Consider the following 22,842-nt stretch of genomic DNA (forward strand, 5'->3'; position numbering starts at 1 on the left):
GCATCAATTCTTCGGCGCTCAGCTTTCTTCACAGTCCAACTCTCGCATCCATACATGACCACTGGAAAAACCATAGCCTTGACTAGACGGACCTTTGTTGGCAAAGTAATGTCTCTGCTTTTCAATATGCTAATGGTTAAGTATAAAAAACAATAATGTTCTTAGCAGTAGCTATTGAGGAAAGGGAATGAAAACTAACAATTTAAGATGCTTATAACCCACAGACTGTGTTGAGAGTTGTACATACATGGTTTTATTTATTCCTTACAATAACCCTGTGAAGCAAATGTTGTGTGTATTATGTAGGTCAGGAACCAGAAGTTCAGAGGGGTTAAGTGACTTGCTCAAAGTCACAGAGATGTTAATGTGCAAACTTGGAGTTCAACCCAAGACCTTTTCACTTTTCAGTTCCTCTCCTCTTCTGCTTCACATATTTTAAATTGATGTTTTGTTAGCTTATTTTTTATTTAAGAGTTTTGGAAGTTAGCTCAGAAGTTAACATGGAAGCGGCAGTTTGAAGACAGAAGATCATGTGATTCAATAACCTTAGAATAATCCTTAGAAACAGCTAACTGATTTGAGGGGGTGGTTTTATATTATAACCTGTTCAAAGATTATTAATTAATAGTGCAGAGAGCAATATTTAAACAGCAAATAGAGCTCTCACCAAATCTCTTGATGCAAACTTTAATACAGTCTAAAATTTGTGCTGATTTTTCTTTGGCCAGTTGTCCAAAATTGTTCATGCCTGCTTAGATGATTAACACATTATAGAGACTTTATTTTCAATGCACTTTGTTAAGAAGAAAAATGTATTCAGACTCTATTGTGAGAAATGAAATAAAATGATTTCTTGGCCAATCTGCTCCTCTTCCCATTGACACCACCCCCCACACACATACATTTACACGTATACTCATCTCATACACTTACTCACTGCCTGTGTCACTTAGAGTCTTTCCTCCATCTCCACTGATTTGTCTTCTTTCCTACCATTTTGTACCTAGCTTAGCTCAACTCCTTTTCTGTAGATCCCAGTACTTCAGGAAAGTTTTTCCCACAGAGATTTCTCTATAAACCAAATAAGCAAATTTGGATTTTACCCCTGCAATGTGCACTCAAAAGTTTGTTAATTATCCCCCCAAAGTTGATTAATTACCATCACTTGGCATAATGTTAGTTGCCACATATTGAACAATAAATAGATCCCTGCCATTAACAGTCTTACTGTGGGTATTGTGTACGGTCTATGGGAGCAAATTATTGAATCTCTCTGTATCTCAGTCTCCTCATCTGTCATACAGAGATGATGCTTTGTTACAGTTCTTATGATGATGATTAAATGAATTAGTATTTGTGTAGTACTTAAAACAGAGCCTAGCATACAGAAAATACTACAGAATTGTTTTTATTTACCAAAGCAAGGCTTAACTTTGCAATACTTAATCTAGTTCTAAAAAATCCTTTGGGTATCTTTACAAATATCATAAGTTTAGAGATGAGTTTATAAAGAAATATTGGCTCAGGGGCCAACAAGGCCAGAGTCAAAGGTGTTGGTCAGCCTGGGCTCTCCTTGGAGACGCTTAGGAATAATCTACTTCCAAACTGATTTAATTGTTGGCAGAATCCAGTGCCTTGCAGCTGTAGGTCTGAGTGGGCTTAGTTCCTGGTTTTCTGTTCCTGAATGCCGCCTACTTTGCTTCACACATAGCGCCTCCGTCTTCTGACCTGTAATGTCCTTTCTCACAGTTTATATCTCTCAGAACATTCTCTTCTGCTGCCAGCCAGAGAAAACAGTCTGCTTTTAAAGGTTCGTGTGATCAAATTAGGCCTACCCAGGTAATATCCCTTTGCCATAAACATAAAATGACCAGGGGCGTAACTCTGGGCTAAAGGTCATAGAGGCCATCTTAAAGGTCTGTCTATTGCCCCACCCTCCAGGCTGTCATTGAAAGATAACTGTCCCTCTGGGTTTACTTGGTTATCATTCATTTACGAGGTAACCTCCCCAGGGTGACCTCTGTGCCTGAGTCACTTTGCAATCTTCCATCATATGTTGCACACCTTCCCTGTAGCAGATATTCGGTACATATCCAGTGCATTAATTATGCTTTCTGTTAAATGAATTGTGAGATCAAAAGATGAGCAGAATTGTCCCAGGCCAGATTGTAAGAGCATCTGTCGAGCTGGAGGGGCAGTGTGCACTTGACACTCCCTTAACATTTGGAAGGGTTTTTGGTTGGTTGGTTGGTTGGTTTTGCTTCTCTGTTTTTGAGGCTACACTTATTTATGATCAACCACAGACTAAACAGTAGATGCATGGGCTTGGACTCTAATGCAATTCAAATGAGGTCAGGAGAACGCCACAAAAGAAAAAACCTTAAAAGGCATGAAGTAGATATAGTAAAATTGCTCTTTGTAAGGGGGAACGTCGTTAGAGAAAGAAAAGAGCATGCTGGAAAACTGTGTTCCATTTAGGGCACCTCATTACCAGATTATTTAAGGGAAACTGGAGGGAGTTCAGAGACATAAAGAATGATGAAGAGGCTATAGGGATTAATTTACAAGCAAAGATTCTAAACAACTAAACATGTATAGCTTAACTAAACAACAGCTGAGTAGAGATGTAACTAAAGAGTTGAGAGTCCCTTTCTAAGTATTAGAATTAAATGAGAAATGAGAAAACAATGTTTTCTATCCAACTTGCAGGCAGTATTTAGACTGTGTGTTGGCATGTGAAGTGTCAGAGTTGAATCCAAATCTCAGCTCCTCTACCTGCTACCTGTGATAATTCAGACAACTCCTTTAGCCTTTTCCATTTTGTCATGTGTGGAGTGGGAATTATATGACCTACCTCATGGGGTTATTATGAAGATTAAATGAAACAGTGAGGTTTTGTGCCTGGCACAGGTTGTAAATTGAAAAGAATGGTAAATACTATTGGTATTCATTCTTAAGTGGTTAAGACTTCAGCGTGCTAGAGTCAGACACACCTGGGGTGTACATTCAGTCTCTGTGTGTGTGTGTGCTGGGTCTTCGTTGCTGCACAAGCTTTTCTATAGTTGAGTGAGTAGGGGCTACTCTCGAGTTGTGGTGCACAAGCTTCTCATTCTGGTGGCTTCTCTTGCTGCACAGCACAGGCTCTGGAGCGTTTGGGCTTCAGTAGCTGTGGCCCCAGGGCTCTAGAGCACAGGCTCAGTAGTTGTCATACACGGGCCTAGTTGCCCCTCGGCATGCGGGATATTCCGAGATCAGGGATCAGACTCCTGTCTCCTGCACTGGCAGGCAGATTCGCTCCCACTGAGCCACCAGGGAAGCCCTCTACCATTTATTAACTCTACCTCTGAGTCTCAGTTTCTTCAACCCTCTGAGCATAATAGTGGGGGCTAATGAAGTAATATAGTGTGAAATGCTTATAATGATTGGCACATTAATTAGTAAATTTGTTAGTAGCTGTAGCGTTATTTTATTTATCATTAACACAGTCATCATTCCACGGAGACCCTGACCAAAGTACTAGTATATATTCAAATTATTTCCAAATTTCCCGTATTATAAACAATGCCATATACATACCTCTGTTTCCATCATAATCAACACACACACACACAGAGTTCAGTAATTATTTGTTGAATTCAGTCTGCTAAGTTCTACCAATATTTATGTCAAATACTTCTGGACTCTGTGCATTGCTACAGAGATGCTGCAGTGGGCTTCTATACTCCTTGTGTGATCAAATTTAAGTGCATTATGCATTGTAATAAAACTCTGACACTTAGATTTATCTGAATTTCTATGAAAGAATCCCTGCTTTTATAATGGCATTTTCACTTTTGTCTTTTACACACCTAAGTGCTCCCTGTGGCTTCTCTTTACAAATAAGATTGTGTTGTTGTAGAATCAACTCTAGATCGATTAAGCAAAACTAGTATTAGTTTAGAGGGTTTCCAATTAAGATATTAAGATTAATCAGAGGGTATTAATCAGATGTATTCATCAGTGATAACCTCACATAAAGTACAGGATGGCCAGAAGAAGAGCTACAGATGGGGGAAAAAAGCCACATGAAAAGATGCTAGCTATTACTAGTCATTCAGTTCAGTTCAGTTCAGTCGTGTCTGTCTCCTTGAGACCCTGTGGACTGCAGCACTCCAGGCTTCCCTGTCCATCACCAACTCCTGGAGCCCACTCAGACTCATGTCCATCATGTCAGTGATGCCATCCAACCATCTCATCCTCTGTCGTCCCCTTCTCCTCCTGCCTTCAATCTTTCCCAGCATCAGGGTCTTCCAATGTGTCAGTTCTTCGCATCAGGTGGCCAAAATATTGGAGTTTCAGCTTCACCATCAGTCCTTCCAATGAATATTCAGGACTGATCTCCTTTAGGATGGACTGGTTAGATCTCCTTGCAGTCCAAGGGACTCTCAAGAGTCTTCTCCAACACCACAGTTCAGAAGCATCAATTCTTCAGCACTCAGCTTTCTTTATAGTCCAACTCTCACATCCATACATGACCACTGGAAAAACCGTAGCCTTGACTAGATGGACCTTTGTTGGCAAATGCATCTGCTTTCTAATATGCTGTCTAGGTTGGTCATAGATTTTCTTCCAAGGAGTAAGCGTCTTTTAATTTTATGGCTGCAGTCACCATCTGCAGTGATTTTGGAGCCCCAAAAAATAAAGTCTGTCACTATTTCCATTATTTCCCCATCTATTTGCTATGAATTGATAGGACCAGATGCCATGATCTTGAGTTTTAAGCCAACTTTTTCACTCTCCTCTTCACTTTTATCAAGAGGCTCTTTAGTTCTTCTTTGCTTTCTACCATAAGAGTGGTGTCATCTGCATATGTGAGGTTACTGATATTTCTCCCGGCAGTCTTGATTCCAGCTTGTGCTTCACCCAACCCGGCATTTCCCATGATGTACTCTGCATATAAGTTGAATAAGCAGAGTGACAGTGTATAGCCTTGATGTACTCCTTTCCCGATTTAGAACCAGTCTGTTGTTCCATATCCTGTTCTAACTGTTGCTTCTTGACCTGCATAGAGATTTCTCAGGAGGCAGGTCAGGTGGTCTGATATTCCCATCTCTTGAAGAACAGTTTGTTGTGATCCACACAGTCAAAGGCTTTGGCATTAGGGAAATGCAAATTGAAACTATAAAGAGACACTACTACCAGAATGGCTAGAATTTATAAGACATATCATCAATTCCTGATGATGATGCAGAGCAACTGAAACACTCATACATTGCTGGTGGGAATGCACGATTGTGTAGCCATTTTTGAAGACAGTTTGGTATTTTGAAAATAAACAGCTACCATTCAAACCAGAATTTCCACTCCTTGGTATTGGTCCAAGAGAAATAAAAACTGTAAGTCCAAAACAAAAACCTGTGCCCAAATGTTTATAGCAGCTTAATTCTTAATAGTCCAAAACAGGAGACAACCCAAATGTCCATCAACCAGCATACAGACAAACAATTTGTGGTATATCCATACCATGGAATACTACTCAGACTCAGCAATGAAAAGGAACATATACATGCAACAGCATGAATGAATCTCAAAAACAAATGAGAAAAGGCAGGCAGCAGACACTAAATATTCTGTGATTCCATTTGTAAGACATTCTAGAAAACTGTCTCTGCCCTGTTAGACTGTGATCTCTTTGATCTGATAGAGCTCCTAACACCAGATTGCATCAGAGTCAGTGAACTGGAAGCAGAAATGGCTAAATTTGATCAGTTTAGGGAATAAGTTTTAGCTCTCAAGTGAATCAGGAATCTAGATTTGGCCAAAGGTCAGTATAAGGTAGCCTGGGGTGAATCCGAGTGCAGCAGCCTGTTAACAGGAGGACAGGGAGCCAAGGTGAAGCCTGCTGGACGTGACGTCATGAATATCAGCTCTAATGGATCCTGCATGAGTTCATCCACTCCCATAGCCGTCAGCCTCCAGAGAACGTAACCTTTCTTTGATGATCACTAATTAAAGCTGATTGCAGTTACTATCAAGGGTCTGGTTTACCTGCCTTTGACAAATTTCCAGTTGTACTTTGCTTGTCCGTTTGCAGTATGCTTTACTGACCCTCTTCAACAACTCTTTAAGAACTGGCAGTGACAGAGACCCCACTTACAAACCAAGTTGACCCCAGAGTTGCATCAGTTTAATCGTGCTCCTAGTTATTTTCTGGCAAACATAAGAATCCGAAGCAAAGGACCATCTTAATTGAAGTGTTTTTAATATGACATATTTTATAATCCTAAGCTTGGCTCAGATGTAACCTGTACCTCATAAATACAACATGTGCTATAAAGAAAAGAGCCTGTGGTTAAACTCACAAACTTAGATTCTGGTCCCTGGACTCCACCTGTTCACCCTTGGCTTGGCCACTTAGCCTCTCACTTAACTTCCACGGTGAGTGAATCAGGTGGACTGATGCTCCAACATGAATCCCATGATTCTGAGGGTAGTTGGGAGGATGAATAGAAAAACTTTTCTATTACTAGACTTAAGAGTTTTTAGACCTGACTTTTAGACTTTTCAGGTCTCAGACTGGCATGCTTCAGCTGTGTCCAGTGTTTACATTATAACATACCTATTTTGGGGGAAAAGAACTGGCAAGGTTTATAGATAAGGATGGAAAAGTACTTAGTTTGTTCTTGCAACTAGTGGCCCATAATCAGGTTTTTATACTTTTCCTTAGAGGTGTATATTGCAATAACTCACTGTAAGAAACAATGTTATTGCTCATATTAAATATTCTTTAAGTAGTTTTTCCACATCTTTGAAAGAGTTGTGTTTTCTTCTAGGAAGGCAGATTTTATTTTTCACGTGGTGGTACCCTTTTTTTAAGCTCTTAATCTAGTTCCTTTTATGTCAGTGAAACCTTAATATTTAAAAATGAAATATTGATAACTAGTCCTAGAGAGACTTTTGACTACATAAGCCAGAATTCTAAAGTAAAGTCTTTGATGCATATGTGCATTTTTAATTTCTTAATTTTTCAACTGTTGTAGACCAGCTCTCTCTTTGTAGTCAAATTCATTGTAATCCCATCACGAAAGTATTGATCTTTTAGTAACCTTTATTGAAGCATTGTATTAATCCACATTCCCACACTGTAACAGACGGTTTGTATCAAACATATCATGCAGCTTGGCTCAGGCCCCATATGGAACTAATAAGCCACGCAATAAGTGGCCTTGTGTAGATACATGTGGCTTGGAAGGGTGAGAGTGTGTGTGTACGTTGTCTAAACTGAATTTCTCCTGCCAAAACCTAAATGACAGAATGATTCTTGAGCCCCCAGTGTCTTTCCCAGCCTGGAAAAATTGAGTGTTTAAAAAATAAAAATAAAATTGAGCACTTTGATATTAAATTAGGCCTCTTAGCTCAATAGGAGGATGCTCACCGAGTACAAGAACTCAGCATTTATTTCTCAAAAGTACAATCACACTTTATTTTAAAATATGATCTCCAGAGCTGCAAAAGACTTACCTAGTCAGTGGAGCACCATTTATCAAGCTGCATGAACTAGTTAATTTCAGCTACAGGAGCTCTACCATCATAGTTGATCTGTCTGTATAGTGATTTGAGACGAACCCCACATGTGGCTTCGGGAAAATACTGTATCTTTATACAAAAAGGTGGTGTGGGAGAGGAAAATAGAGAAACCATAGTTAATGGAATTGACATGGCTGTAGTCGTCTGCTGAGGGCTGAGTGTATCCCTGGCTCTGATTTTCTTTGTTGTTGTTGTTCGAGTAACCATAAAGCTAGGTCTTCCTGGTGGTGGTGGTGGTGATTGTTGTTTAGTTGCTCAGTCATGTCTTACTCTTTGTGATCCCATGGACTGCAACACACAAGGCTTTCCTGTCCTTCACTATCTTCTGGACTTTGCTCAAAGTCATGTCCATTGAGTCTGTGATGCCACCCAACCATCTCATCCTCTGTCACCCCCTTCTCCTGGTTGTTTTAGTATAAGGATTTTCTTTTGCTAGTAGACCATAGTATTTGTTCATTTTTCCAGGGAAACCACTGAACATTGCTTCTCCTCACTTCCCATCTAATTTGTCATCTGCGTGTAGTTTTCACCTACTAGGCTACCATAGAGTTGCGCAGAAATTTAACAGCTCCCATGGAATCCTAAGCCAATCAGAGTGAAGCTGAAATTCAAGCTAATTGAAACCAAAATTCCACTTACAACTGCTTAGACTCTGGGTGGTGGTGCAATAGGAAGTTGTTACAAAAGGTGTTTATTTCAGAGACTAATTTGAAGCAGTTAGACAGACCCAAAGCAACATTTTATTTGCCTGGGTTTCTTGGCATCTGCCTTCCCCAATCAGAATTGAGAACAGAGGGAGCTCCATTTAGGGAAGTGTGGTATTTATTGATAGTAGTTCGTAAGGGCAGGTTTTGATGGAATGTTGATGTAAGATTTCTCACAAAAAAGAATACTGTAGTCTTTAAATCTATCCTTCACAGCTGCCTGCTAGTTCACTTTCCTGCTTAAAACCCTGTAGTAGATTCTTAGTGCTGTCAAGGAAGATAAATGTGAATCCTTGAGCTAAGTGTTCTAGGCCCTTGTTGTTGTTTTTAAATAGCCTTTATTTTTCAGAACAGTTTAAGTTCACAACAAAATTGAGCAGAAAGAAAACTAGCCCTATATATCTGTATTATTTTATGATGCTGTATTTTAGAGAACAGAAAATATAACAAAAGGACTATATATTTATAAAAGAAACAAAAAATAGAGAAAAGTATAAAAATAAATTAACCACATTTTCCTAGCACTCAAGGATAACTGCTGTTTGAACTTTATTCTTCAGAATCTTTTTCTGTGTTTATGTAAGCATAGATATATTTTTCAAAGACTGATGTCATGCTGTACATAGTATCACTTGGCATTTTTTAGTTAACAATCCCTTCTCACTAGACTCTCAATAGTTTTAATGAACACTCTCTAAAAACCAGGCCTCAGGAGTGTCCATTCTATATAAAAATCCTGATTGAACTCTTACAACAATTTTATGAGACGAACATTGTTGGTTCTGTCTTATAGAAGAGGCACAGACAGGTTCTATACCTTGTTCAAGGTTGCATACGTTACATGGTGAGAAGCAGACTGTGGGCGCAGCCGGTCAGTCAGAAGACAGAGAACTGATCTGTAGGCCTTTGTCTCCTTTCTGCATCCTTAGTCTTTCTTCCTTGGCCTCACTCCTTCTTTAACTTCTTGCTTTTACTAATACCTTAACAGGGAGTTAACTTGTGAAAGAATCACTAAATAAAAATTTAGATTTGTTCCTTTCCTGAAGTGTTTACATTTTAATTTACATTTACATTTTGATAGTGGGTCATCTCTACCTGATGTAGTACAACATTAGGCTGGACCCCATTGTACTCCCTCCATTTTTAGACACTTCCCTTAAGGTGTCCAGAAGTATATCTTTTGTAGACTCTTCCATCAGACTTAATGCCTCAGTGAACACGTGACGGTTTGACACCCTCTTATCCAGCTTTGACTTCTGACACATCAGAAGTGAGCAGAACCAGAAATGGGGCTGAGTGGATCAGTGTCCTTCAGCATTCACCTTGTGAAGGTGCACCCTAGCCATACTTTAAACGTATAGATGCATGATTCAAACCTATCATTTTTAGAGCGTTTTAAAGTGGAGTCCGAACTTTGAAGTCTCTTGGAGATGATCTAGTCCAGTGGGGTTTAAACTCCAGATGGGAATGCCTCTTTGGTTCTAACTCTACTCGTCCACAGTTGCCTACAATGTCCTCAATTTTTTTATACTTGGGCTTCTATATAATATTTCATGTGAATAAAGGATTCCATGGCTACCAAAAAAGGTAGTTTGACAATTATTTGAGTAGCCCTAGCAGGGAAGGGACATGCTCATGGCCATAGAGCAGAACTGTGTCTGTCACCCAGGTCTACTGACCACCCATACCATGTGTCAAACTTCCCACTTCACTCTGCAGTTATTTTAAAGATAATATGTGTATGTGTTTATTGTTGCCTTTCTGGAGTGCTTGTAGTGAGGAACTTAGTAAACTAGTAAAAATTTGTTTTTAAAAAAGTGAACTATGTACTTAAGTTTTTTTCCTTTGATTTGAGCTCTGTTCTCCTTTTCTGACTCTCATCCTAATTAAGTGATAAGCTGTTTTTGAGCACCTATCTTACGCCTAGCTTAGCAGCAGATGCTGTGCTAATATATAGACAGAGTATGTATGTGGCATAATGATATTAGGTACAGTTTATTGACCATTTACTATGTATCAGCTATTATTTTGGGTACCCTACATACTGTATTGTATTTACACTTAACAGTAGCTCTGCAGGGCAGATAACATCCCCATTTACAAGAAGTGACAAATCTGAAGTCAAACAACTAGTAAGTGACAGCACTGGTATTCAAACCCAGATCTTCTGTATCTAAGCTCATCCCAATATGTCATGATGCCTCTCATTTCCTCCCATACAGCATTAATTTTAACTTATTAACAAATATGTATTAAGTATATATTCATTTAGTTTAGGCTTTCCAAAGACAGCAGATGGAAAGGTGGTGTAGGAAGGGATTTGGCAGAGGGGTAAAATGCCCCCTTACCTTGGGATAATCAGAGAGCTTCCTACAGGAAATAGAACTGGTGTTGGCTCTTTCAGAGTGGATAGAATAGACAGATGGAGGATGCCTAGAGGGACACTTGATGACAGGAAAGAGAATCTCAGAGAGGTGAGTTCCAATAGCCAGTATTGGAAAACTATTATATACATAGGGGACTTCATGGTAAACAAATTAAGTATACTCATTTATGTCAGGCCCTAATGATATGCTACTAATAAAGACAACATAATTTAAAATTGTAAGCACACAAAGATGAAAAGAACAGAAGAGACAAGAGCAGGTAATAGAGTGGGCAGCATTTTAGAAAATCACAAGCAGATAAATGATAAACTGTGACTAGGCAGAATGGAGAAAACCAAAACCTAAAGCCTTCAAGAAGCAATGTAGTTCAAGCCGTGGAACTCCAGAGTACCTTATTTCACTTAGCATAGTACCCTCTAGGTCTATCCGTGTTGTTGCAAATAGCAGGATTTTGTTCTCTCTTATGGCTCAGTAATATTCCTGTGTATACGTGTGCATGCATATGTATGCCCCACCTCTTTTTTATCCATTTATCTACTGATAGGCACTAGCTTGTTTCCATATTGTGGCTGTTGTGAATAATGCAGCAATGAACTTAGGGGTGCCTCCTCTAGTCCTCAGCAAACCCTGCCAATATACAGACTATCTGATCAGCTCATTAAAGTTTTATTCATAAAGGAGAATTGACAACCAAAGATTACCAGACATTAAAGAAAGCCAGACATTAAAAAAAATAATCTTTTTAAGGCTGAAACAAAAACACACAAAAAGAAAAAAAATCCAAAAGTAACAGAAAATGAAGATAGAGGAGACAAAATAAAAATAACAATAATGATAACAGAAAACAATCAAAATTAGAGGATAAGAGTTTTCATATTGAAAGGACTCACTAGCAAGGAAAACAAACGCAAAGTAAACAAATGGGACTATATCAGAATGAAAATATTTTGCACAACAAAGGAAACTATGAACAAAATGAAAAGACTACCTACTGAATGGGAGAAGATATTTGTAAGTGATATGTCTGAAAAGGAGTTAATATCCAAAATATAAAGAACTCAGGCAACTCAACATCAAGATAACAGCCAACCCAATTAAAAAATGGACAGAGGACCTGAATAGACATTTTTCCAAAGAACACACAGAGATGATCAATGGACACATGAAAAGATGCTCAGCATCATTAATCAAAATGCAAATCAAAACTACAGCAACCTCACATCTGTCAGAATGACTGTTATGACAAAGACAAGAAATAACAAGTGTTGACAAGAATGTGGAGAAAAGGAAACACTTGTGCACTGTTGATATTTTTCCAAAGAAACCAAAAACACTAATTTGAAAAGACAGATACACCCCTATTACTGCATTATTCCTGATATCCATGATATCGAAGCAAACTGAGTGCCCATCAGTAGCTGAATGGATGAGGATGATGTGGTAGATACATGTGCACGCACACAAACACACTGGAACATTATTCAGCCATAAAAGAGAACAAAATCTTGCCATTTGCAACAACGTGGATAGACCTAGAGGATATTATGCTATAAAGTGAAATAAATCAGAGAAAGACAGATGCTATATGATTTCACTTGTACATGCAATCTAAAAAACAAAACAAATGAACAAGCATAACAAAACAGATATAAGAGTCATAGCTACAAACAGGTTGCCAAAGGAAGGTCAGTAAGTGGGGGATGAGTGAAATAGGTGAGGGTAATTAAGAGATACAAACTTTCAATTACAAAACAGATGAGCCACAGGGATGAAATGTACAGTGTGGGAAATATAGTCAATAATAATGTAATATCTCTGTATGGTGACAGATGGTAGCTATATTTATTGTGGTGATCATTTTGTAATGTATGGAAATAATCAAATCACTGTGTTTTGTACCAGGAACTAACATAGTGTTTAGATCAGTTTTACTTCAAAAATAAACTCATAGAAAGAGAGATCAGATTTCTGGTTACTAGAGGTGAGGGTGAATTGTGGTGGTGGGAGTGGATTGGATTAAAGTGGTCAAAAGGTACAAACTTCCAGTTATAAGACAAATAACTACTAGGGATGTATTGTATACCATGATTAATATATTAACACTGCTGTATGTTATATATGAAAGTTAAGAGAGTAAATTTTAAGAGTTCCCATTACAAGGAAAAGATAAATTTTTTTTCTTTAATTTTATGTCTATATGAAATGATGGATGTTCTCTAAACTTACTGTGGTATTCATTTCATGATGTATATAAGTCAAATCACTGTGCTACACACCTGTAACTTATACAGAATTGTATGTCAATTATATCTCAATAAAGCTGGAAGGAAATAAGAACAAAGGACTCACTAAATTCAGACCAAAACAGTAAATGATAAAAGACCCAAACAAAAGCTTATCATTGTAACATTTCTGAATACTGACATTAAAGAATAAAATCCTGAAGAGAGAAGAATCGCTTCACACACATGGGTCAGGAATCAGAATGTTATCAGGTTTCTCAATTTATGCAAAATTTAATGACAGTGAAACAACATTCCAAAGGAAAAATCATTACAGCCTTGAATTTTATACCCAAGCAAACTATCATTCAAGTATGAGAATGGAATTAAAGATATTTTTAAATATTCAACGTGTTAAAAAAGATACCTCTCATGTGGCCCTGTTCCAGAAAGCCATTATAGAATCAGTTTAGTTTGGTAGCTCAGTGGCGCCCTGCTGTTTGCAAGCCCATGAGCTGCAGCACGTCAGGCTTCCCTGTCCATCACTAACTCCTGGAGCTTGCTCAAACTCACACCCATCGAGTTGGTGATGCCATCCAACTATCTCATCCTCTGTTGTCCCCTTCTCCTCCTGCCTTCAATCCTTCTCAGCATCTGGGTGTTTTCCAATGAGTCAGTTCTTCGCATCAGGTGGCCATAGTGTTGGAGTTTCAGCTTCAGCATCAGTCCTTCCAATGAACATTCAGAACTGATTTCCTTTGGGATTGACTGGTTTCATCTCCTTGCAGTCCAGTTCAGTTCAGTCACTCAGTCGTGTCCGACTCTTTGCAACCCTGTGAACCACAGCACGCCAGGCCCCCCTGTCCATCACCAACCCCCAGAGGCCACCCAAACCCATGTCCATTGAGTCAGTGATGCCACCCAATCATCTCATCCTCTGTCATCCCCTTCTCTTCCTGCCCTCGATGTTTCCCAGCATCAGGGTCTTTTCCAATGAGTCCTGGGGACTCTCAAGAGTCTTCTCCAACACCACAGTTCAAAAACATCAATTCTTCACACACAGCTTTCTTTACAGTCCAACTCTTGCATCCATACATGACTACTGGAAAAACCATAGCTCTGACTAAACGGACCTTTGTTGGCAGAGTAATGTCTCTGCTTTTTAATATGCTGACTAGGTTATTATATTCTAGAGAATATATATATTCTCTATTATAGAATATGCTCCTCCAAAATGAGTCAGTAAATCAAGGAACAAGTGATGAGATCTAGGAAACAGCAGCCTCAACACAATTACAGTCAGCCCTCTGTATCCACTGACATAAAACCTGGATATGGGATATAGAGGGTTGAATGTTCACTATACATATACACCATTTTAGATCAGGGACTTGAACATCTACAGTGTTTGGTATCTGCAGGGACTCCTGGAGCCAGTCCCTTTGGGATATAGAGGGGTGACTGTAAACAGAATTACTAGGATGATGGTGAAAGAAAGTTCTAAATAGGTAATAAGAGAACCAGCTTAGAGAACAAACTGTTCAGATTGGAGCAGACAGAAGGTACTGTAGGAAATAATCTCCAAGGGATGGGGTATGGGCTGATAGGTTGTTATATGATGTCTTTATTAACCAGACTGGAAGGATTTAAGGTTTTGTCCTAATTGGGGGAGGATCTAGTGATAGGTACATGGGTACTCAACAAGTGGGATAAATGGCAATTATCATTTCAGGAAAAACAAACATAAGGCAAAAAAGGAATAGTATATTATATGGCTTAGCAGTGAACAGTATTTTTGTAGGTGTAAGGTAAACACTAAATACTCATTTAACAAAAATGTTACATTCCAAAATAATTGAATATCTTAAGAGAATGAGGAAAAGTGTATTTGAGAGAGTGGACAGATAAATCCTCATATTCTTTAATAAAATGTAGGTAATTATCGGTAAGGAGATAAAATGTATTAAGAAAAGAATAATAAAAGGGCTAAATTCTCATTTTGCATAACAGGAACATAGTAGATGATGTCTAAATGAGAGGGATAGAATAAGAAATATTAGTATAAGTGTATTTAGAAATATGAAGGTAAAGAAAAAAACAACTAAAAGTGGTCACTACTGAAGAGCAAAGAACTGTTGCTTTTTCATTATAAGCCTTTTAGTAGTTTAGACTTAAAGCATTATGTGTACTTTAAATTTTTTACATACACATACACACACACATACACACACAGACTGGCCACCTGATGCGAAGAGCCAACTCACTGGAAGAGACCTTGATGCTGGGAAAGATTGAGGGCAAGAGGAGAAGGGGGCGACAGAGGATGAAATGGTTGGATGACATCACTGACTCAATGAACATGAGTTTGAGCAAGCTTGGGGAGAAAGAGAAGGACAGGGAAGCCTGACATGCTACAGTTCATGGGGTTGCAAAGAGACAGACATGACTTGGCGACTGAACAACATATATGTACTATGTGGAAATTTCTATTTTAGTTCTGTATGTTGAAGACTGAAAGGGTGACATGACAAAGAATTCAGAGTTGTTACTGAGAGTCTAGCCTTGGCTTTGTCCCTTATCAGCTCTGAGACCTTGGGCAGGACACTTGTCCTATTGAGTCTTAGTTTCTTCACTTATGAAAAAGTGGAGGATGGAAAAGATCTCCATAATCTTTTTAAAGCTATGATATCCCAAGATTCTATGATAAAAATAATGCTTGGCAGCAAATGAGGAGTTAAGATTTGGGTGGAGGCTTGAAATTCCCACATTTTCCTTTTTTAGTCGAAATCAGACTTGGAGAGAAATTTTCATTGTGGTCTCTGAAAAGAATTCAACACCCACCTTCCATTGTTGAGCCTGGGGCAGGCAGTTGACTACATACTGGCTCAGGGACACATAGCTTAGTGTTATTTTAGTGTGGGGTGGTTTTACTTTTTTGATATTTAATATTTTTGAGTATGAATCACAGGTGAAATTTCCATGCCATGTGTAAACAATTTCACTTTTTTATTGAAACAATGAATTCAGGAATGTCATATTGGGATGTCAGCCATTTTGCTTTTATCAGTGAATGGAAAAAATGCTTTTATATTAATATAAGAAATGATGTCATATAATATGGAGGAGATCTTATAATTCAAGGTCAGCAAATCTCAGGAGGTGATTTAGGTCACCAAGCTAGATTTGGAAAAGGAAAAGAATATTTTCCCTTTGTCTTCTCAAGGTTTGGGGTTTTGTTTTTTTCTAACCAATTTTCCTTTCAGACTTTGGGGTAGCTGGTCGAGTAGCATGATTTCGAAAAGGAGGCTGTGACTAATAATATCTTTGCCATTGAAACGTGTGTCTCTGGAGAAATTCCTTCCTCTTTCCGGGCTTCAGTTTTCCCATCTGCACAAGAAAAGGGCTAACAAGATATCTTTTAGCTTTAACATTCTGTTTCTTCCTCCTTATTTTATGTGTATGTTCCGACCATTAAAGAGACCTGATTAGGTTTGGGGGTTTTCTTTGAAAGTTCAGTGTAGTGAGAGTGAACTCTTTGTTAAATGTCACTCACTCTCACTTAAGTGAAAAGTCAATTGAGTACTAGATACAAACAAAGGAAAACTTTCTTTGATTTTCTGTTGATAGTAGTTTTATTTTTTTTTAAGAGGAAAATATTTAAAGTTTAACTTAGCCACTTTTAAATTAGGTGCTGGAAAAGCAAAACTTTAAGGCAGATGACCCTTTATATATGTACATCAGTATGCAGTTTACAAAGTCCTTTCTTCATATATATTATGTCATTTGAAAAATACATTTCTACAGGGCTGTGTTGTACACTTACTGTGTATTTGACATCATGTGTGTGTGTATGAATATGCACATTATACTTAACCTCAGATCTTTATTATGCTTAGTGAGGAAGCAAATAGTCTTAGAGACAAAGTGAGAGGAGGCAGGAACAGACAGATGAGAACCATTTAGTAGGTTATCCAAGACACTTAGAAGGGCACTGAATTGTAGAAAATCAGCCTCTGGCAGAAATAAGTAAAACTAAGAGCAGATCTTAGCCACAGGCCATAGCAACTTTGTTCTCTGGTCCTAGAGAAAAAGGAAAGCTAGAAGCACAAGAGAAATAACGTAAAGCACAGCCTCAGTCAAAAATGACTTGCTCTTTGTTTAATAAGCATGAAATGAGCACCAGCACTGTGTCAGATACTTGGGCATCAGAGACACATACAACATAAACCTTATTCTTGATTCTGCAAAGGGTCAAGTTAGTGAAAGAAGGGCTGAATGTGCTCAGTGTATAATCCCAGCCTTCAGTACTTAAAATGAAATACTGGTTTTATGGTATACGTCCCTGGGGTTGATGTTAGCAAACTCTACAGGGGTCTTGAAAATAATCCTGATTCCATATAGTCGGTCATTCTTAGTCTTCTCTCACTTTAGGAGGCAAGGGAGCGGGAAGTGAGCAGACTACCTTTAAACACCATCCAGAAAGTGTGGTTGGGATGGTGTTGGGTTCATACCGTCACATTTCCTCATTAGCATTTAAAGCAGTAGGGAGGGGGATGACTAAGTCTTTAGTGGGTTATGTTTGGGAAGTATTGCCTAGTGTCTGCCAAAATTTAATTCTGTCTTTCCATCTTTGCAGCTAAGATATCAACATGGACTAGGGACTCCAGACTTGAGGCAAACCCTTCCTAACCTGAAAAACTTCATGGAGCATGGACTGATGGTCAGGTGGTAAGTACCTTTCTCTGCCATACCCAGAAACCGCTAGGTGGATAGTGATCTGGAGGAACTTGCCTGACTTCTGCTCCACACCTGCCTTCTGGGTTTTCTTCTATAATGAGATAACTGAAGAAAAGAAAAAGCAGCCATCATACCTGTATAAGTCTAAGCTCCAGTCTGGTTAAGAGGGTGAAGCATCCATGGGAGTGGTGTGGGTTCAAGGAAGTATTGTTTAGACATGGGAAGGCTGGCTGAGTGAGGAATTCTTGAATGCATGGTTGAGGCAGAGGCTGGAGGACAGCCATGTGATTTGTAAACGGAGGACATGGAACCCCCAGGACTTTCCAAAGAACAAGCAAAGGACGGTAAAAAAAAAAAAAAAAAATCAAGATAAGTGGTTGAGAACAAAGGGAAGAAAGCACACAAGGAATAGGTCAGGCTGTCAGGATGTAGTCTGAGACCAGGAGGAACAGACGTACTGGAATGTTTCTCACATGTGATGTCAGTGCCTGTTGTAACCATAAGGGAAGCTGCTGCCTAAAAGTGCTTTGTCAGGATGGACATGACCCTCTTCAAAAGACAAGGGGAAAGGGACCACCTGATGCAAAGAAGACATTAGATAATTAACTTGACTTGAATAAAAGGGAAGCTGTTGGCTCTAGTCATTTAGTAATTCGAGCCCTTGGATGATAGGCAATAACTTACAAAATTATGTGCATTCAGATCAGGCCTTTAGAGTCAGACAGCTGAGAGCAGCATGGTTTATTCTAAGGAGCACTGGGTTCTGAGTCCCAGATCTTTTTCTCATTTGCTGTGTGAATTTTGTTGTTGTTTTAAGTTTATAGATTCCATCACTCATGCCAAATTGTTCAACATTTATCACAGTGTTCAGTTCAGTTGCTCACTCATATCCAACTCTTTGCAACCCCATGGACTGCAGCACGCCAGGCCTCCCTATCCATCACCAACTCCCGGAGTTTACTCAAACTCATATCCATTGAGTCAGTAATGCCATCCAACCATCTCATCCTCTGTTGCCCCCTTCTCCTGCCCTCAATCCCTTCCAGCATCAGGGTCTTTTCAAATGAGTCAGCTCTTCGCATGAGGTGGCCAAAGTACTGGAGTTTCAGCTACAACATGAGTCCTTCCAAAGAATATTCAGGACTGATCTCCTTCAGAATGGACTGGTTGGATCTCCTTGCCATCCAGGGGACTCTCAAGAGTCTTCTCCAACACCACAGTTCAAAAGCATCAATTCTTCAGTGCTCAGCTTTCTTTGTAGTCCAACTCTCACATCCATTCATGACTCCTGAGAAAACCATAGCTTTGACTAGACGGACCTTTGTCAGCAAAGAAATGTCTTTGCTTTTTAATATGCTTTCTAAGTTGGTCATAACTTTTCTTCCAAGGAGCAAGTGTCTTTTAATTTCATGGCTGCAGTCACCATCTGCAGTGATTTTGGAGCCCAGAAAAATAAAAGTCTATCACTGTTTCTACTATGTCCCCATCTATTTGCCATGAATTGATGGGACCAGATGCCATGATCTTAGTTTTCTGAACGTTGAGTTTTAGGCCAACTTTTTCACTCTCCTCTTTCACTTTCATCAAGAGACCATTTAGTTCTTCTTTGCTTTCTGCCATAGGGTGGTGTCATCTGCATATCTGAGGTTATTGATATTTCTCCCGGCAATCTTGATTCCAGCTTGTGCTTCCTCCAGCCCAGCGTTTCTCATGATGTACTCTGCATATAAGTTAAATAAGCAGGGTGACAACATATAGCCTTGACATAGTCCTTTCCCAACTGGGAACCAGTCTGTTGTTTCGTGTCCAATTCTAACTGTTGCTTCCTGACCTGCATACAGATTTCTCAAGAGGCAGGTCAGGTAGTCTGGTATTTCCGTCTCTTTCAGAATTTTCCACAGTTTATTATGATCCACACAGTCAAAGGCTTTGGCATAGTCAATAAAGCAGAAGTAGATTTCTCTTTTTTGGAACTCTCTTGCTTTTCTGGTGATCCAGCGGATGTTGGCAATTTGATCTCTGGTTCCTCTGCCTTTTCTAAAACCAGCTTGAACATCTGGAAGTTCACAGTTCACATACTGTTAAAGTCTGGCTTGGAGAATTTTGAGTGTTACTTTGCTAGCGTGTGAGATGAATGCAATTGTGTGGTAGTTTGAGCATTTTTTGACATTGCCTTTCTTTGGGATTGGAATGAAAACTGACTTTTTCCAGTCCTGTGGCCACTGCTGAGTTTTCCAAATTTGCTGGCATATTTAGTGCAGCACTTTCACAGCATCGTCTTTTAGGATTTGAAACAGCTCCACTGGAATTCCATCACCTCCACTAGCTGTGTTCGTAGTCCTGCTCCCTAAGGCCCGCTTGACTTCTCATTCCAGGGTATCTGGCTCTAGGTTGGTGATCACACCACTGTGATTATCTGAGTCGTGAAGATCTTTTTTGTATAGTTCTCTGTGTATTCTTGCCACCTCTTCTTAATATCTTCTGCTTCTGTTAGGTCCATACCATTTCTGTCCTTTATCGAGCCCAACTTTGCATGAGATGTTCCTTTAGTACCTCTAATTTTCTTGAAGAGATCTCTAGTCTTTCCCATTCTATTGTTTTCCTCTCTTTCTTTGCATTGATCACTTAGGAAGACTTTCTTATCTCTCCTTGCCATTCTTTGGAACTCTGCATTCAAATGGGTATATCTTTCCTTTTCTCCTTTGCTTTTCGCTTCTCTTCTGTTCACAGCTCTTTGTAAGGCCTCCTTAGACAACCATTTTGCCTTTTTGTATTTCTTTTTCTTGGGAATGGTCTTGATCCCTGTCTCCCGTACAATGTCATGACCTGTTTTTAAAAACCTCAGGTAAATACGTTATCCATGTAACCTTGTCACTTTAATTTTCTGATTGGCTGTCTAAATTTAAACTCCTACCTCTCTAAAATGTAATTTCCTCATCTGTAATCCCTGCTCATCTCACTGGTTTGTGGTGAGGATGAAATGAGATGGTAGGTGGAAAATAATTTGTGAGGAGGAAAGTACAAGAATAGTTCCATTTCCTTCTGTGCCATCAGGATAGGCCTTGAGGATAATAAAGTGACATCTGTGACTTATTGTCACTTTGTTTTTTTATTTTTGTCTCATGATTTTCAAAAATGTGAATGTCTGACTTTAGACAAGACTCCTGTTAAGCAAATACACAGTTGTTTAAAGAATTCTACTCAGAATATCAAAATCATCATAAAAAGTTAGTGCTGACATAGATCTGTATACCCTGAGGAATGAAGGCTAGGAACTAAGTTTTAAGGTAAAATAATAATTATTTTATCCTCATTATTATTACTGTTACTTTTTAATTTTTTTGCCACATCATGTGACATGTGGAAGCTCAGTTCCCCAACCAGGGATCAAACCTGTACCCCCTGCATTGGGAGCACAGAGTCTTAACCCCTGGACCGCTGGGAAATCCCCACTATTACTTTAAAAGTGAGCTAGCAAGCATGTATTTAATACTGTCAGTGTTCAGACCATGATAGGTACTCGGAGGTAACAGTAAGTATGAGGCTCAAGCCCTACCTTCAAGGGATTTGTGATCTGGTTGGAAACAAGGTACATAAATCATGAAAGGTTTTATAACACAAATGGTAAACTAAAATAATCAAAAAGAGAGACACCTCACTGCACCACCTGATCAACCAACTAAAATAAATCTTGCTCAGTACCCACGGCAGATTGTCTCAGTATCATTTATTGGAGAGTCTTTACCTTTTATCCACTGTTGATAATCAGTCTGTTTCATTATCAAATTAACTTACACATGGATCTGTTTCCAGGCTCCTTATTCTGTTTCATTGTTTATAGTCTATCTATAGGCTAGTACCATATTTTTAATTAATATAAGGTGTAATTTCTGTAAGTCTTACTGAGGTTTGAGCATCTCTCTTCCCTCCTAACGTTTGGAACCACTTGAGAGAGGAGATAGGAGACAGACTAACAGAAATCAAAATGTCAGTTTTATTACTGATAAAGCCACTTGGAAAATGCAGCTTTAGATCTATTATAAAAGTGCTTGCAAAGACATCACTCAAAATTAAACCTACTCTCGCAATCAGGATGTGAACTGGAGAGCCCCAGGCTTCCCCGCCAGCAACCAGCCCTTAACTATACTGTCTGGTGACTCCTGCAGAAACCCAGATGGGGCTAAGCCAGGAATACCCAGGTTTTATCTTTCCCTCTAAAGTCACCAATCAGAAAAGGCCCTCTTCCCCTAAGAGCAAGTAAGTGGGAGGATGGAGAGAGGCCAAGAGTGTTACTCTTAAATCATATCCCTTCAAAGCAAGGGGAAAGGAAGATTTCCCCAACTTTCTTGATATCTGGTCTGGTGAGACTCCTACTTACGGTCCTTCTTCAAATCTCTTTCGGCTTTTCTTGATTTATGAATTGTATTTGAGTGATTTGACAGCTTTATGATATTGAGTGTTTCTGTGAACATGGTATCTCTTTATATGTTTTGTTTTTTTTTTAAACAGAGCTCAGCAAAGTGTTGAAGCTTTCTTCATAAAGGCCTTACACATCTTTTATTATATACTCAGTCCTTGGTAGCTTACCATTTTGGTTGCTGTTATAAATTTTTTATTATAGCATCCCACTTCTTTGTGGCTAGTATAAAGGAATACCACTGATTTTGTATTTTGGAGACTGCATCCAGCATGCTTACTAAACATTAATTGTAATAGTTTATCTTTGATTCTTTTGAGTTTTTCTGTGTATACAATCATGTTTTTGAATGATAGTGTTATTTCTTCCTCTTTTTACAATTTTTATTACTTTTTGTTCTCTTATGTTCTATGGAAGAGGAGCAACAGTAGTGGATATTAATGATACAGTAATATAATAGCAGTCATCTTAGTCCTGACTTTAAAGAGAATGCTTCTTTTCACCATTAAGTAGTCTATTACAGGTTTGGATAGATATTCTTTATTAGCAAAAGGAAGTTTCTTTCTATTGCCAGCTCTCTACGAGTTTTTCTTGAAATTATGAATGTGTGCATTTTGAATTTTATAAAATGCTTGTTATGTTTATTGAGATAATACTATATTTATTTCTGTTGTTAAACCATCTTTGCCACCTGGGATATACTCTACTTGATTGTGATGTATTATTTCTTGTATAGTATTAGATTTCATTTGCTAATTTTTAAAGTTTACTTTATTGAAGTATAGTTGATTTACCATGTATTAATTTCT

General features: G+C 38.7%; 1 protein-coding gene across 1 annotated transcript in view; it reads left to right on the plus strand.

The window, feature by feature from the left end:
* The window catches only part of UVRAG (UV radiation resistance associated), a 325,077-nt gene that overhangs the window by 278,337 nt on the left and 23,898 nt on the right, over positions 1–22,842 (plus strand). Inside the window, exon 14 of the mRNA XM_040258823.1 lies at positions 17,516–17,607. Within this exon, the coding sequence (XP_040114757.1) occupies positions 17,516–17,607 (92 nt within the window). The remainder of the gene's footprint in view (positions 1–17,515; positions 17,608–22,842) is intronic.

Source organism: Oryx dammah, unplaced genomic scaffold (genome assembly GCF_014754425.2).
Source record: "Oryx dammah isolate SB20612 unplaced genomic scaffold, SCBI_Odam_1.1 HiC_scaffold_17, whole genome shotgun sequence".
NCBI classification, from domain to species: Eukaryota; Metazoa; Chordata; class Mammalia; order Artiodactyla; family Bovidae; genus Oryx; species Oryx dammah.